At 40.8% G+C, this 14,185-nt stretch overlaps 1 protein-coding gene across 4 annotated transcripts in view; it reads left to right on the top strand.

Annotated features, from left to right (window-relative positions):
• SLC38A10 (solute carrier family 38 member 10) overlaps positions 1-14,185 on the top strand; it is a 748,880-nt gene that overhangs the window by 119,727 nt on the left and 614,968 nt on the right. For all 4 annotated transcript variants that reach the window (XM_069655155.1, XM_069655156.1, XM_069655158.1 and 1 more), the window contains exon 2: positions 1,794-1,911. In XM_069655155.1, the coding sequence (XP_069511256.1) occupies positions 1,794-1,911 (118 nt within the window). The remainder of the gene's footprint in view (positions 1-1,793; positions 1,912-14,185) is intronic.

The following is a 14,185-nucleotide window of genomic DNA, read 5'->3' on the forward strand; positions in this document are numbered from 1 at the left end:
TTAAAGCCCTGTCTGCTTCAATAATGTCATCCCAGGCCGGGGTACAAGACAAGGTCGTCCACTGTCTCCTCGAATGTTCGCAATGGCATTGGTGACACTGACCAGTAAACTGTGGGAAATGCACTACGGATATCATTATATTCAGACCACCTGTAATTATTCGTTAGACACCCTAAATTGACTGTCGTTAAACATTTTTATGAAGGAAGCCACTACGTTTGGGGAATATTACGGTCTACGTATGAACAAATGAGAAATATTCGGAAGGTGCGACTCCCATCTCTGGCTGTTTCTTATCCTGCGTTCAGTTAATAGAAGTGGTAATTGAAGTTGGCGGTGTGAATTATGACAGTGATCAATATTTTGCTGCAACTATCACTAACGCTTCGTTGCTGCTTGCAAAAGCCCGAACTGCTTTGCCACCTCTGTGATTTATCTAAACGGACTGCTGCTCCGTTAATAGTCTTCATGTCTTCAGCCTTGTTCGTTTTGGTAGTTTGGTGTTTGCCTCCATTATATAACCCGCTTTTATTAATAAACTAGACCCGGCGTGTCCAGTAAATATTGTTAAACCTGCACTGGCCCATCATCGTATAATGGTCCTACATACAAAGTAATACAACATTAAAAGGTTATGTTACGTGATGTCATGCCCATGCCATAGATTCTAATCCCGTGTTCTGCACTGGCACGAAAAGTGTGTTCTTGGCAAAGCTATCCTTCCCAAATGGTTCCACTCTGCTTCCGTTTTCTCATACTATCAATGTGTGAAGGCTTAGAAATAAATTGAACAGCAGTCCGAAGGACTTCTAAGGAAGGAAAAATATTGATGGCAAAGGTAACGGATGTGGCGAGGTGTCAAGTTGCTGACTTTCAGACCATAATATCGCTACCCTATACACAACTTACTTGCTTGGGCCAAATGTTTTATTCATGACCAACTCCATGATATCCCTGTTCTTCAGTTCCCTGACTGCGTTTCTCTCCCTCCCGGGTAAAGCTCAGGTCTTCAGTGTGCATTTAAAAGGGAGCGGTTACAGATACTCTTGAGAGTCCTGCGATGGAGCTAGCCTCTCCTTTTTATTTGTCACTGTTTAGGAGTACAGGGGATGGATAGTGAGTGAGCCCAGTCATTATAAATGGTGCCTGCTAGTCTCTGTCATTTGTTCATTAAATTTAACTTGATATGGGTTACTGATCTTGCCTGGCCTGTGTTCCTTTGATCGATTCTAAAGAACGGCTGCATTCTAGGGGACAATTTAAAAACGTATATCAGCATCATCATCATTTAATCACACATTTGTGTAAGAAACCTTTCCTTCTGGACTACAATACATATGAACTGTCGAAAAATGTGCACTTTTCACCAGCAATTGACAAGAGATAATTGTCTCTTGCCGAGAACGAAATGGCGTGTTGTATGTGTAGAATTGGAACGGCAAGTGACATTTTATGGCTGGCTAGTAGCTCGCAACTTGAGATTTGTATCACCGTAAATGTTATTGAACTCACACTAACTGCATGCATCCTTCTGATCATTAATCAATTCACACACCAACATTGAACCAAGTCTCAACATTATTATTTCCCTTTACCTTAGTTTGTTCATGGGACTACATAATCTTATTGAATGCTGAAATCCTGTGATTTACATGCGTGAGCTATTACAGTGTGATATTGCCCACACACCTAGTAGTTCCCTTGGTGAGGCATATTCGAGTGCCTGCATCTGTAGCTGATACTTGCAACATCAGGCCCTCGCTCCTCACACGATTTTCTGTCTTTTCTCCTAGTGTGGCATCCTTTTGGGGGCGTTTCTACTTGCATTCTGTTCCTGGATGACCCATCAATCCTGCATGTTCCTGGTGAAATCTGCCAACCTGAGCAAGCGCAGGACGTATGCTGGATTGGGTGAGCATATGCCACATCTGGCTTTTAATAGTTGTGCTTTTTTGTTTCCACATTTATGCGTCCAACTCGGTTATATCACACAGCAATGACTGTGGTAAAGCCGGATTCCAATCCCTGCAAATCCTCTTTTCCACACAGTGTATTTTCAAATGTGAGCTCCTACTCTTTGTTGTATTCAAAATGTTCCTTTAAGTGTTTTACTTTTTCATATCTTGAACCGTCCACAAAATGCTTCAGGGAAATTGGTTCTCTTTATCAGGTAGTCTGCAATTCAAACGTGCAAAAGCAACTTGGACTTTGCACTTGTCACAAATAATTGATCAACTAACTATAAATGTTTTGTTGGATCAATCGTTCCTTGGCATTGTTCCACTATTTAAAGACCTATGTTTGTTTTGTTCCAAAATCCTCTCTAGGAGGATTGCCAGCTCATGATAGACATTTCAACCCCTCCTCCCTGGATAGTGACAACAGACCAGCAGCTATGTCCCTTCCCACCTGCCACTCCTTAACTAATCATTACCTGGGTAACAAAATAAATCCAATTTAACTAATCAGTTAAACCTTGAGAACACCAAACCTAGAAGGCTTCACTTTGTTTTCATAACCCCCACCACCAGCCCCTTTGTGGGTCTCGTTGCACCACTTGAGTGCAGCACAGAGGATTCCCGGAGAAAAGAATCCACCTTCAATATTATACATTGATGCAACCCAAGCAATAGGTGGTTCTAATTACTGCAACCAAAGATTTTGTTTAAAGAATTTAGTGCAGCAAGGTACTACAAATCATTGTGTTGCTATCACGCAGCATGCATATCTCCTTTTGTCTTCACACTGGAAGCAACTAAACATTGTACATCAAAATTAATTTCGAACGGGTCTGCCACACCCTCACTGCCTCCATACATACCCCCCTTTGTGGGTGTCAGATATTCAAATAAACAGCCGTTTGCGAAATGCACAATTCAATACAGAAGTGAAACTGCTCATTAATGAGGATCCTGAGGAGCAGCGAGAGAGTCCTTTCCTCCCCCACTCTCTTGTTAGGGTCTGAGAAGTTAAAAACCCTGGTTGGCTTCGGCTCACAATTAAGTGAAGAAACAGGTAAATTACATTTTTAGCGGCTTTAAGACTCATGTATAAATGTCATGTGTATAAAAACATGTGATCCATCTCACCCCAGTGCCCTGTTTGGTCTTAGCTGGCTTGTTAAGATTGAGCCTGCTAAAGGCATTTGCATATCTTCAGAGAAGCAGGGATGTGTATCAGGGCTTTGCTAAGCAGCCATAGGTTCGTGATAATTACCCTGACATACAGACCAGTAAAAAGACACTGCTGATTTATTATTGGCTAATAGTTTTGGCATAAGCGATCTGATCAAATATCACCAGACTTGCTGCTTTTTCAATGTGGCCTAAAGTCCTCTAAGAACTCTGTTCTACAATTTTCTTTTAACTTGACATTAGAGACAACTCTAGGTCAATGGTCGCATCTACTAAAACATAACTTTGGGCATACCCAGTGTGAGCTATTCTGCAGTTTATGATTTGCTTTGTGAGAATAGATGTACGAATTGTGAAAATCCATAGCTTGCCAATCAAATTGCTTTTGAGCTTAAGTAGAAAGATTGATACTAGGTCTCTTCCTCCGCTCAACTGTTTGTTGGTATTTTCCTGTTTTTAATTCGCTTAGCTTATTACTAGGTGGTAGCATTGAAATATCTGAAATATGACCCTTGCCATATACGTATTGTCATTCATGGCATGGTGTCTGATTTTCACTTCTGTCCTTCAGATCAAACCCAATTCTCTGAAAAGAGATATGCTTTTAAAAGTATTGCAATAAGAGAACAAACCGTTTAACATCTTGTGTTCGCTTCTAGTTGTGTATAGTTCCTCTTCATCAAGAACGTCTTTTAATGGATAAAGTGTATCCCCCAGATCCTTAACTGTTGAATGTGTAAATGGAACCGCTGTGGAGATGTGTGATAATTCCAAATTGGTGTGTGTTTAATACTGGCTGGCTTTGCCAGAGCTTTACAGATGGCATACGAAAATCTGATGCTATTTAGACCATTTGTTATTTATTGACAAGCCAATCCTGAACAGGACCAGGTTGGGTAAACCAGGTTAAACCAGATTCAGACAAATCTAAATAATGGGGCTCATTTGGCTCAAATAAGTCAAACCATTTGGAACTGAAATTTGAACGGCTTGAATAGATAATAGTACTGGATTACTCAGTCTTTCGATGTTTGCAGCCTTTGGTTTTTATTTTTTTTTTAATAAGCTACTCTGCTGCCCACATCCTTATTCTCTAAGCAATGTGATCAATGTGGAGGTTCACATACTTGGCACATTCATTAAAGATTGCTTCCAGCATTTCAGCAGGAATCCCAACCTTACTCGATTGGTTAATTTTGTTTGATTGCATTTTTATATTGGTCCTTTATTTAGATGATAATTGATTCAAACTAATTTGCCTAATATAACCGGTATGAGCCAAAATAGATGCTAATCAAGCTCTCTAAGGCGTTGTTCTAATCTAGTCGCAACTTGCTAGTGGCTCAAGTGATTCCACCTATTATTTGAGTGGAGCACTCCTAGGCTTGCTTGCTCACGCCTAGAACAGGAAACGTGTGTCTGTATTTGAAAAGATGTGGACTTTAAAAAGGATAACCTCTGTGTCCCAACAGTTCTTTAGAGCAGTCCATCTCTTGGCAAGATTTAAACCCCTACAATACCATTTTAGACAAGCACACACAAGATAGCCTCTGTCCCTGCATTGTTACAATCTTTTAACAGCTGAACTAATACTTACATTCCAAATACTGTAAATGAAATTAGACTTGATTCCAGTCACACAATCTCAGAAAGGGATGCAGCCCATCACAAATAAGACCAGAACATTAGAATTTCAACATGTAGTGCTGCAAAAACAGCCAAACTGTAATTAAAACAGCTTTGCCCAAATAATAGAGTTCACTTAACGTAGTACATGAACAAGATGGAATGAAAGGCAAGAGAAGTGAAAAGACAATGACAAATAAAAAGAATATCAACACCAAAGAAGCCAAGCCCTCACTCAAATCAACAACTCCTTAAAAGTGCTACGGATGTTGACGCACATGTACGGTCACGAGAAACCGAAAGTGGCTGTTTTTGTGATATTATCTCTGGCAGGTACATTTTGTTGTACTTCTAATGGAAGCTGTTGCTGTCTTTTCAATCTGATTTTACAGTGCTACTGTTGACATTAACATTATTGTAATAGAGTTTTCTAAAAACTGACAATATTCCTTATATGTTCATATCACTGACATCATAGATTGAAAGACCCTATTGGTCTATATTTAGGAGGTTTCTAGAATGCCTGAACACTCCTGAAAATTCACTCCTGAAAATTCCCTGTCAAAGTAAAATTACTACATCGACATCAGTACTTACAGAATATTACAAGTTGAAGGATTTTAAGCCTTTTCAAAGCCATCAAAAGCGACTATTAACAGACATCTGTCCTTTTTTGGGCAATAGCAATAATTGAGCCATGCCAAGAGTTGAGAAATATGCCTCTCGCTCAAACTGGTCATCGAATGCAGTTAGTAGCTTTAATTTCTAATAACACTAGCCCAGCAAAGGGTCAGGACTTCCAGCTTTCCCTAGTTGGAATGTCTTTAATCATCAACTTTGCCTGCTCCTAATCAATGGGCTGATTTGGCATTTTATCTAGTGAGCTTCACAATTTCTATGTGTGCATTTGTATTACAATCCTGTTTGTACTGTACAATATAATACTGATTAAGTACGTGTTTAACTTCAGGAGTAGAGCATGAATAAGCGTACATTCAGAATCAGGTTTTAGTAAATGCCAACTATCTCCCAATGTTAATTAATTTGACTTCTGTGAACAAATGCAACTTCATTGGACCTTATATCCTTCAGAATCATATTTTCTGATTTAAGTAATCCATTTGATACAACCGAGTTAGTTGGGGAATGTGTGCCTTTAATTCTAGGGGTTTCCGAAGGTAATTTAAATATTTGTTTCCATTTTCCCTGCTCTGAGACATTCCTTGTATTTCACCTCTATTAAATGCTTTAAAAGCATCCAGATTATTTTACAGATTTGCATATATTGTCAGAATTTCCAGATCTTCCACTAGATTTACACCGAACATCAGAGATTTATTCTAAGTTCATCTTCGTGAAGATGTCCCTTATTGGCTTTGTTCAAATGCAGTTGCAGTTGAACTGAAGATGAATGGGATACAAGATGTGCCATGCCTATGGTGAGCATGTTTTGTTCAGTATTTGTAGAGATTGCAAAGTGGTTTAAGTCTGGTATACCTGTAACGCTATCAAAGCAAAATCCCCATTCTGGGATTTCAGTTTGAAACAGGTAACGGAATCTGTTTATTTTCATTCCAATGCAAGGAAATAAACCGACGGAGTACCCCTTTAACCTTCAAATGTTCAAAACAAACATTTCTTTATACTCTTCATTAGACTACCAAACCAGGAGTAGTTTATTGCATCAGCGCAAAAGCTGTACTCTCAAACTTGTAAATTTTAATGTTATGTCATTTTGTCATTTACACATCCTCTCATTCTTTCTAGTCATATTCTATATGCCACTTCTAGACACATTTCCCCACAGGACTTATGGCCTCTTCTGCTTTCTAATTGCAATACCTTGTGCTCCATCCTGCTTCCCTGTGCCAGTCAACATGGCTATTCTTACGTATTTGGAAACAGATGTTCATATGACATTCTGCCTCCTCAAGCTGAACATGGAAATCAAAGGCTTAACTTCAGGTGCGATATCTCTGTATATCACCACTTCACAAAGTATAATGCAGCATCGGAACTCCGATGGATGTACTGCTAGAGCATAACAGGAAGTATATAGTGGTTGCAAAGTACCCATGTTTACTTGGTAAATGAAAACGCAGATCACAATGTCTGGGTAGCATTATATGTTCTGTAAGGAAATCCAATTCAAAGAAATGGTGCAGAGCAACATGCTTTTTTAAAAACATACATGTAATAGGCAATCTGTGCAGAGCATTTGAAAAACACATCAAAATATAGTGAAAAGGCATGAGATAAACATCAAAATATAGTGAAAAGGCATGAGATAAACATCTCAAGCACAAGAAAATATCCTGCAACTCTTATTAAGATGGATAAACTGCTGTGCATTCGTGAAAATGGGAAATCTGTGGGCACAGAAAAATGTAACTTTAGAAGTGTCAAACCAACCTGAATCAAGCGTCACTTATAGGACTGAACTTTGACATCTGGTGTTCTGTTTAGTTCATCTCACCCTAGCAATGAGATCTGAAGGTGGGTCCCATTCCCTCTCGAGGAGTTGGAGTTTGTCTGAAACTCAGCAATAAAGGTGAGGATGGACACTGGGACTAGTTTGTGGACAAGTCTGCAATTGCTTTCAATTCTAAGGCAGAATTGTATGGGCTGCATCTGTGTATGTTGCGCTTAAGATAATGAACAAATAATGGGAGTTCAGCTTGACTAGCGCATATTTTTTGCCTTCTCTGATCTTTAAGGCCTCACCTGGAGAAAGGAAATTACCTTTGAAAAAAAAACAATGAGGAGGGTTATCTAAGATCTGACAGGCCCTGGAAGCTACAAGGAGAACAAGCCGGACTGAAGTCCTAAACCGCAGGAACATAAACTACAAGGGGCATTATCATATCCAGACCCCCATCATAAATAATTTGCTTCTCTGCATTAACAGTTGGGAAGCCATAGGTCAGGCCAAAAAAAGAAAAATGCTGTGCAATCTTGAGTATACCTTTTTTTTTTTTTAGATTGGGTTAATATTTCTGGTGATATCTGCGGTATGTCGCAGTGAGATAATGTCAGTCTTAAAATATTCAACTTAAAATGCTTTAGTGGTAAAAAACAAAATTATTTGTGCAATGTCATTTTTATTGTGCGAATTTGTGATTTGTTGTAACAAAACTGCGCATGCCAGTGTGTCATATGTCCTAGTGTCCGCAGTGACGAGCCAATTATTTTGAGATGGAAAATAATTTGTAAATAAATATAGGAGCGAGTTAAATGTACATATATATATAGCTCAGTTACCATTCATGATATCATGTTGAAAATTGCCTATGATTCATGTCAGCGAGAAATCTGGTGAGCTGATTATTGAAGTGTTCATCTGTGCGGAATTTACTGTTTCTGAATGTTACAATGTTTAATTCAATACAACCCTGGGATGAAATCACATTAAATGTGGAGGGAAACTGTGTTTAGAAGTTACTCCCATCAGTAAAATGCCAAATGACAGAAGAGGGGTATGTCTACTGTTACGCCACTTTTAGAACACTGTCCAATCACATACATTGATGAAAAGATTGGGGCTGGTCTACACACCTCAAAAAGGTGGGGTTACTGTTCCACAAAAGATTCAACACACTCACTAGGGGAAGACACTGACAGCAGACTCGCCCGCTCACTCACTGACTAATGGCGAGAAAGAAGAATTAATAACAGGAACAAGGAGGAATAGATTGCTCTCCCCTTGAACCCATTGATGGATTATTAGCCGAGACTGTGAGGCCTAGCAAGAGTTAAAGTCCAAGGCCTTCTTCAGTAGAAGAGACCACAGACTGGCTGTGGAGTACAACTGATCCCATTTTGTTGACTAATGCCCACCGGTTCCTAGAATCAGTCCTTAAGAGGGTGCCCACCTGCCTGTGACCCAGCCAAAAAGGAGTTCCTATGTGAGGATAATTTAAAGGGGAAACAATCCTGAGGGGAGCGATACCATAAAGGGAATTAGATAAAATGCTGGATCCTGTTAGTTGTCAGTTCTGAAGGGTGGAGTCTCATGACGTCCTAAACCGCAGGAACATAAACTACAAGGGGACCTAGTCTCACCATGAGACTAGGTCTCATGGTGTGTCTACAGTGAGATGCCCTAACACTGTGTGTGAAGACTCCTAGCACAGAAGAATTCTCAGGTACTTAATGGACCTCTCACTGTGTGCAGAACTAGAAAAAGAATTTAATTGAAGTAATTCCTGGGCATAACATCATGCATAATATTGTTGTTAAAGGTAAGTTGTTCCAGACAAAAGGGAGAGGGTGATTACCCATTCTCTCTATGTTTAAGGTGTACATTGAAAGTGAGAGGGGTACACTTTTGCACAGTATTTAAAATAAAACCTCACTGACGCCTACATACATGTTGAAATTGCTTAGTCTTTTCTACAAGACATTTACATGCAGGAAGGTCCAGTAGTTTGTTGCAAGTGAGTTTATAAAATGCTGTTTAAATTCTGCTAAGTCTATTGAGTAAGGGGGTGTATTTTGAAACCGGAAGTAGAGAGAATTGGATAGGCAGAGGTACTCCTTTGTTGTTTTTCACATGTGAAATTTTCCTCTTGGAGTTCCATGTATTCACTCCATGGTACGTGCGTTGTCAGGATGAATTAAATGTATAAATACATACAGTGATTAGTGTGTTACAGAAGTCTCGAATTTCTATAACTGTAGCATTGGAAACTGAGGTGTGACGAGTGTGTTAATTGCTTCCTCATGAAAAGTCGATAAGAAATAATGTATTTATCTTTAAACGGATTCAATTATTTCTACTTTGTTTATAAATAGACCTTTTGAACATTCTGCAATACAGTGCCTGCATCCATCATGTATATATATCAGTATTAACACCAGTGATCACTGATCGCAAAGTCGGAGCTAGAGAGAACGTCAGGCTGGGCCGTTTATCGACTATAGGGGTGTTATGGTTGGAGTCTCTGAGCAGGTAGTATGTATATAGTGCCCACACATCCGAGGGCCTGCTAATCAATGGTGCTGTTTGTATATAGCTCCTAGGTGTCCCGACACAGTGAAACATCCTCAAGCCACTTCTCCAACACAGGGTCAGCCACGTAAATCCAGTGTTTAGCGACTTGCCTGTGTGCTACTTTGCAATATAATGATATGCTTTCTGGCATCTTTAGTATAGTCAAGCAGATCGATCAGGGGGTCAGGGTGTCACCAATAATGTTCCTAAGTACCAAGAAAACTCCATTCCAGAATCTTTGGAATTCAATGCAAGGCCACACCAGACAGAAGAAGTCTGCCCCCTCATCCCAACATTAATACATCCCCTTCTTGTGTTTGTGTATTTTCTTTTACGGTGGGCTGGGCAGTAGTATACCTGGTGCAGAAATTTAAACTGATTTAGTTTAAAACTTGAATTAAGGCGACCCATTTGATGTAGCGGCAGACATAAGTCCACATATTGTCTGGCATGTCCCTAGCTAATGCGGGCTCCCATCTGTGCCTGTCCTTCATCAGTTTGTCAATGCCTCCCGCATTAATTTTGGTGTATAGAGCAGAGACCAGACTCTCTTCACCCGGCACTGCTATAGTGTCATGAACGATCACTGCAGTTTCCAGTTGGGCCGAGATGAAGGGCAGTATTACTTTCAATGCTATTTTAATCCTATAATAAAAGAATATTTCCAAATAAGGGCCTCCTGCCTGTTTCCACTGCGCAAGTGAAATATATTGTCCTTGCAGGAAAAAATTATCCAGAGTTACCACTCCCAGCTTTCAGAGAGTAGTAACATATATCTTCTCTGAGGTTATCGGTATCCCTGGTATATGGCTTGCCAGCATCATCCGTGAATAAAAACATTGCCAGCCTGGCTTGCTGCCTATTCTCCATTTGTTGCAGGTACATGCCACTGCTGTAACCTCTCCTTACCGTTGCCAATGCCCCACAGGACCACTGTTCTAAGTAAGGGTGGGGATGCTACCACCCTTTCGACCTGCACATACGGGCGATTTGGGAGATTTGGTAACAGAATGAGGGGTAATGCGCCTACGCAGCTAGATAATAGTTCTCAAAATTAGGGCGTGCTAATCTGCTCTGCTCCATTGGAGTGGGGAGAGAATGTGAGGTTAGATCTAGCTCCTCAGGTGATCGCCCTTTTAGTAGGCATTTACCTGAACATGTTCTAATTTGCCAGTTTATGCCTAGTGCAATCTGTTCTTGGAGCGAATAGTAGAACTCTAACTTTAGGGCATCTATCATATGCCTTTAACAGAATCGCGTGGAAGCGATGGTAAAGAATTCCAATTTCTGTAAATACCGGCATCAAGATTGGTGCCATAAATTCAAGCTCAAGTACATTCTTCATTTTATAGAAACAAAATCATATCCATTGCTCAATGCCTATGTGAATCTCTTTTACATTTAATACATTTAATCATTTATTTTTATTTTATTGAGCATTTGTTAGGCGCCTATACAACAGAATTGTGTTTCAGAGCGCCCCAATGCTAAATGGGAAGGGAACATGGGAAATAACAATGGCAAAAACAGTAAATATACAGTCGAGGTCCTACTAGGCCTTGTGGCATTCGGACGTGCAAGTGCAGTGAGAAGTGCAGGAGATACGGATGGAAGGGGGGGTGGATCAGAGGAGTGGACAAGTGCTGTTGGAGGGCCTGGTAGGAAAGTGCTAAGGGTAGCCAGTGAGGAGAATCTCAGGCTCAGTGCTGGTGCAGGCAACATCCAAGGGTAGGGATGTAGAGCTGTCAGGCAGGGGCCTGCAAGGGCAGTGCAGTGGCAATGGTTGGGGGGCAGCTGGTATCGACTGGGAAGAAGGGCCTAGAATCCTGTGGGATTCATGAGGATCAGGCCACCGATCACAGTAGCAGTGGAGTGATTAGTAGAGTAGGGAAAGGGGGAAGGAGGTAGAGAAAAGCAGTTTCCGGAACTAGGAGGTCCGGCTCAAGTCTGAGAAGGGCAGGGAGGCTGTTCCAAAGGGAGGCACCAGCCGAGGAGAGATACCTGCCCCCCACTCTCTGCTCAGAGAAGCGTTTGACAGTCAAAGAGTTGAGTTAGAGGAGCGTAGGGCTTTAGTAGGGGAGTATTTAGGCAGGGAAAGTTGGAGATAGCATGGCCCCAGAAGGCCTTGTGGATGATGCAGAGGATCTTAAATTTGATCCTTGCAGCCACCGGGAGCCAGTGGAGAGATTTTAGGGCTGGAGAGATACAGTGCCTGGGCTTGAGGCCAAGGATACGTCTTGCAGCCATATTCTGAATTAGCTGGAGGGGGCATAGGGAGAAAAGAGGGAGATTGGGAGAGACTGTTGCAGTAGTCCATCCTGGAGAGAATCAGAGCTCTGGAGACATTGAGCTTCTGTGGGAAGGTGAGGAAAGGAAGAATGCTGCTGAGGAGGTGGAGCTGGAAGTGGGACTTGTGGGACAGAATTGTGGCTTTAGTAGCTTTGGGTGTAGACTGGACTAACATGTTTTTTATTACCAGATTGTGTTGACGAAATAATCTTTTTGTCAGTTCTTTATAAGCATATAAATAAATAAAGTACCGAAAGCCCACAGGCATCGGGGCGTGTAACATAAAACATGTAAATAACAAACAAGACTAAGAGCGCTCCAACCTAAACTGACTGGCAATCTGGGATCTGGGATTTTCTATTTAAATAAGTGTGTTTTGAGGTTCTTTCTGAAGGCTGGTAACTTGGTTCAAGTCGGAGAGTTCAAGGTAGGGTGTTCCAATACTTTGCTGCCATAGCAGGGAAAGCTCTGCCTGAGCCTGTTGCTCAGCTGTGGGGAGGCACTATGATCCTGCCTTGAGCCTCTGATCTCAGCGAACGATTCGGAATGTATCGTGAGACCTTTTTCTTGAGATATGTCGGCGCGCTGTCAAGGTTTTGAACTGGATCCTATCTTCGATCTTGAGCCAATGCAGTACTTTCCTTTCCATGGAAATGTGATCTCTTTTCTTCATACCTTTTGATAATACGTACGACATTATTTTCCATGATCTGGCATCTCTCTATGCAGTTCTTAGTGGCCCTGAGCATAAGAGTTTCCATAGTCGAGTCGAGACAAAATGGTTGTTTTGGCATTGCTCTTCTCACTCGGGAACGGACGGACAGACGGATGGATGGATGGATGGATGGATAGGAGTAGGCGGAGATGGTAGGAATTATTTTTGTGTAGGCAATGAACCTGCGTCTCTGCTCCCAAACATGCCTCCATGATCATTCCGACGGTTGTACAGACTCTCCATTCTTTATTAGAGTTTTTAAGTGTCCAGATTATGTTTCTTCAGGACTCTAAGCATTTAAAAAATTGCATTGCTTTTTTCCTCGATTGTTCAAGTTGTTTAACTTGCAAGATATATATGTAACTCACTTTTGCATTAAAATAGCACCCTCCAAGTATGAAGAAGAATCACACTGCTATCTGCTGGTGACTAAGCGATGGGCACAAGTGTCATCTGAGAACACATACAGAAATAATTTCTACATACCTCCACCCTGTGATTAGTTTGATAAAAGTATGGAGCTGTTGGGGACTTCAATTTAATGATGCGTGATCAGTGAAGGCAGTGCCACAGAAATTAACAGAACACCAGATAAATCTGTGTGTGTTAACTTGTTTATTTGAAGTATTTAAGCATGTGCAAAGTTGTAACTTAGGAATCCGTTTATCCCGGGACAACACACATACAGCAGCTCTGCAGTTAAGGGTTGTATCGGCCACTTTTACTCCTTAAAAATAGGCCAATACTAAAATAGGAGTACAAATATTCCCAAAAGAAAGAGAAAACCCACACATAGGAGGCTGTTTCTTGTTGGACCAGTACTGCATTTAATGCCACAGAAATAGTCTTCTAGTCTTGCTGCCTGATCCGAAGAGGTACAAATGTATCTTTTTAATGTGCATGAATAACTTGGTGCAAGGAACTATTTATTACAAAACATTTCTATTTTACAGTTAGAATCTATTTTTACTCGGTTATAAAATACTCCTGTTTCAAATGGGGCTTACTTTCTTACTCCCAAAAAATCATTTTAGTCGTATCTTTAAAAAGTAGGGAGTAAAATATTCTCACTTCAAAATCTTGAACTGGACTGCTGTATTATGAAGATGATTCAAAACTGTTATCTCAGCAGAAAATAGACGAACTGCTTGATCACCTGCTCGCACCCAGTGCCCCATCAAATCAAGATCTTCGTGATGACAATGTAGACGATACTAGGAGGGCGCATAGAGGTGCCACTTTTCTATCTCATGCTCTTCAACAAAGGATCACCTGCTCTTTACTTATTGGTACCTCCGAACTGTCATATAACCTACACGAGGCTCCTGACAACACTGAAAACAGTTTGAAAGCACTTGCAGTTCATTGGTTATCAATGGTGAATAGATGCAAGCCAGCTTTAGTTACCATTCATGGGCTAAGAGGCCA

Source organism: Ambystoma mexicanum, chromosome 3q (assembly GCF_040938575.1).
Source record: "Ambystoma mexicanum isolate Mex_15411 chromosome 3q, UKY_AmexF1_1, whole genome shotgun sequence".
In the NCBI taxonomy this organism is placed as follows: domain Eukaryota; kingdom Metazoa; phylum Chordata; class Amphibia; order Caudata; family Ambystomatidae; genus Ambystoma; species Ambystoma mexicanum.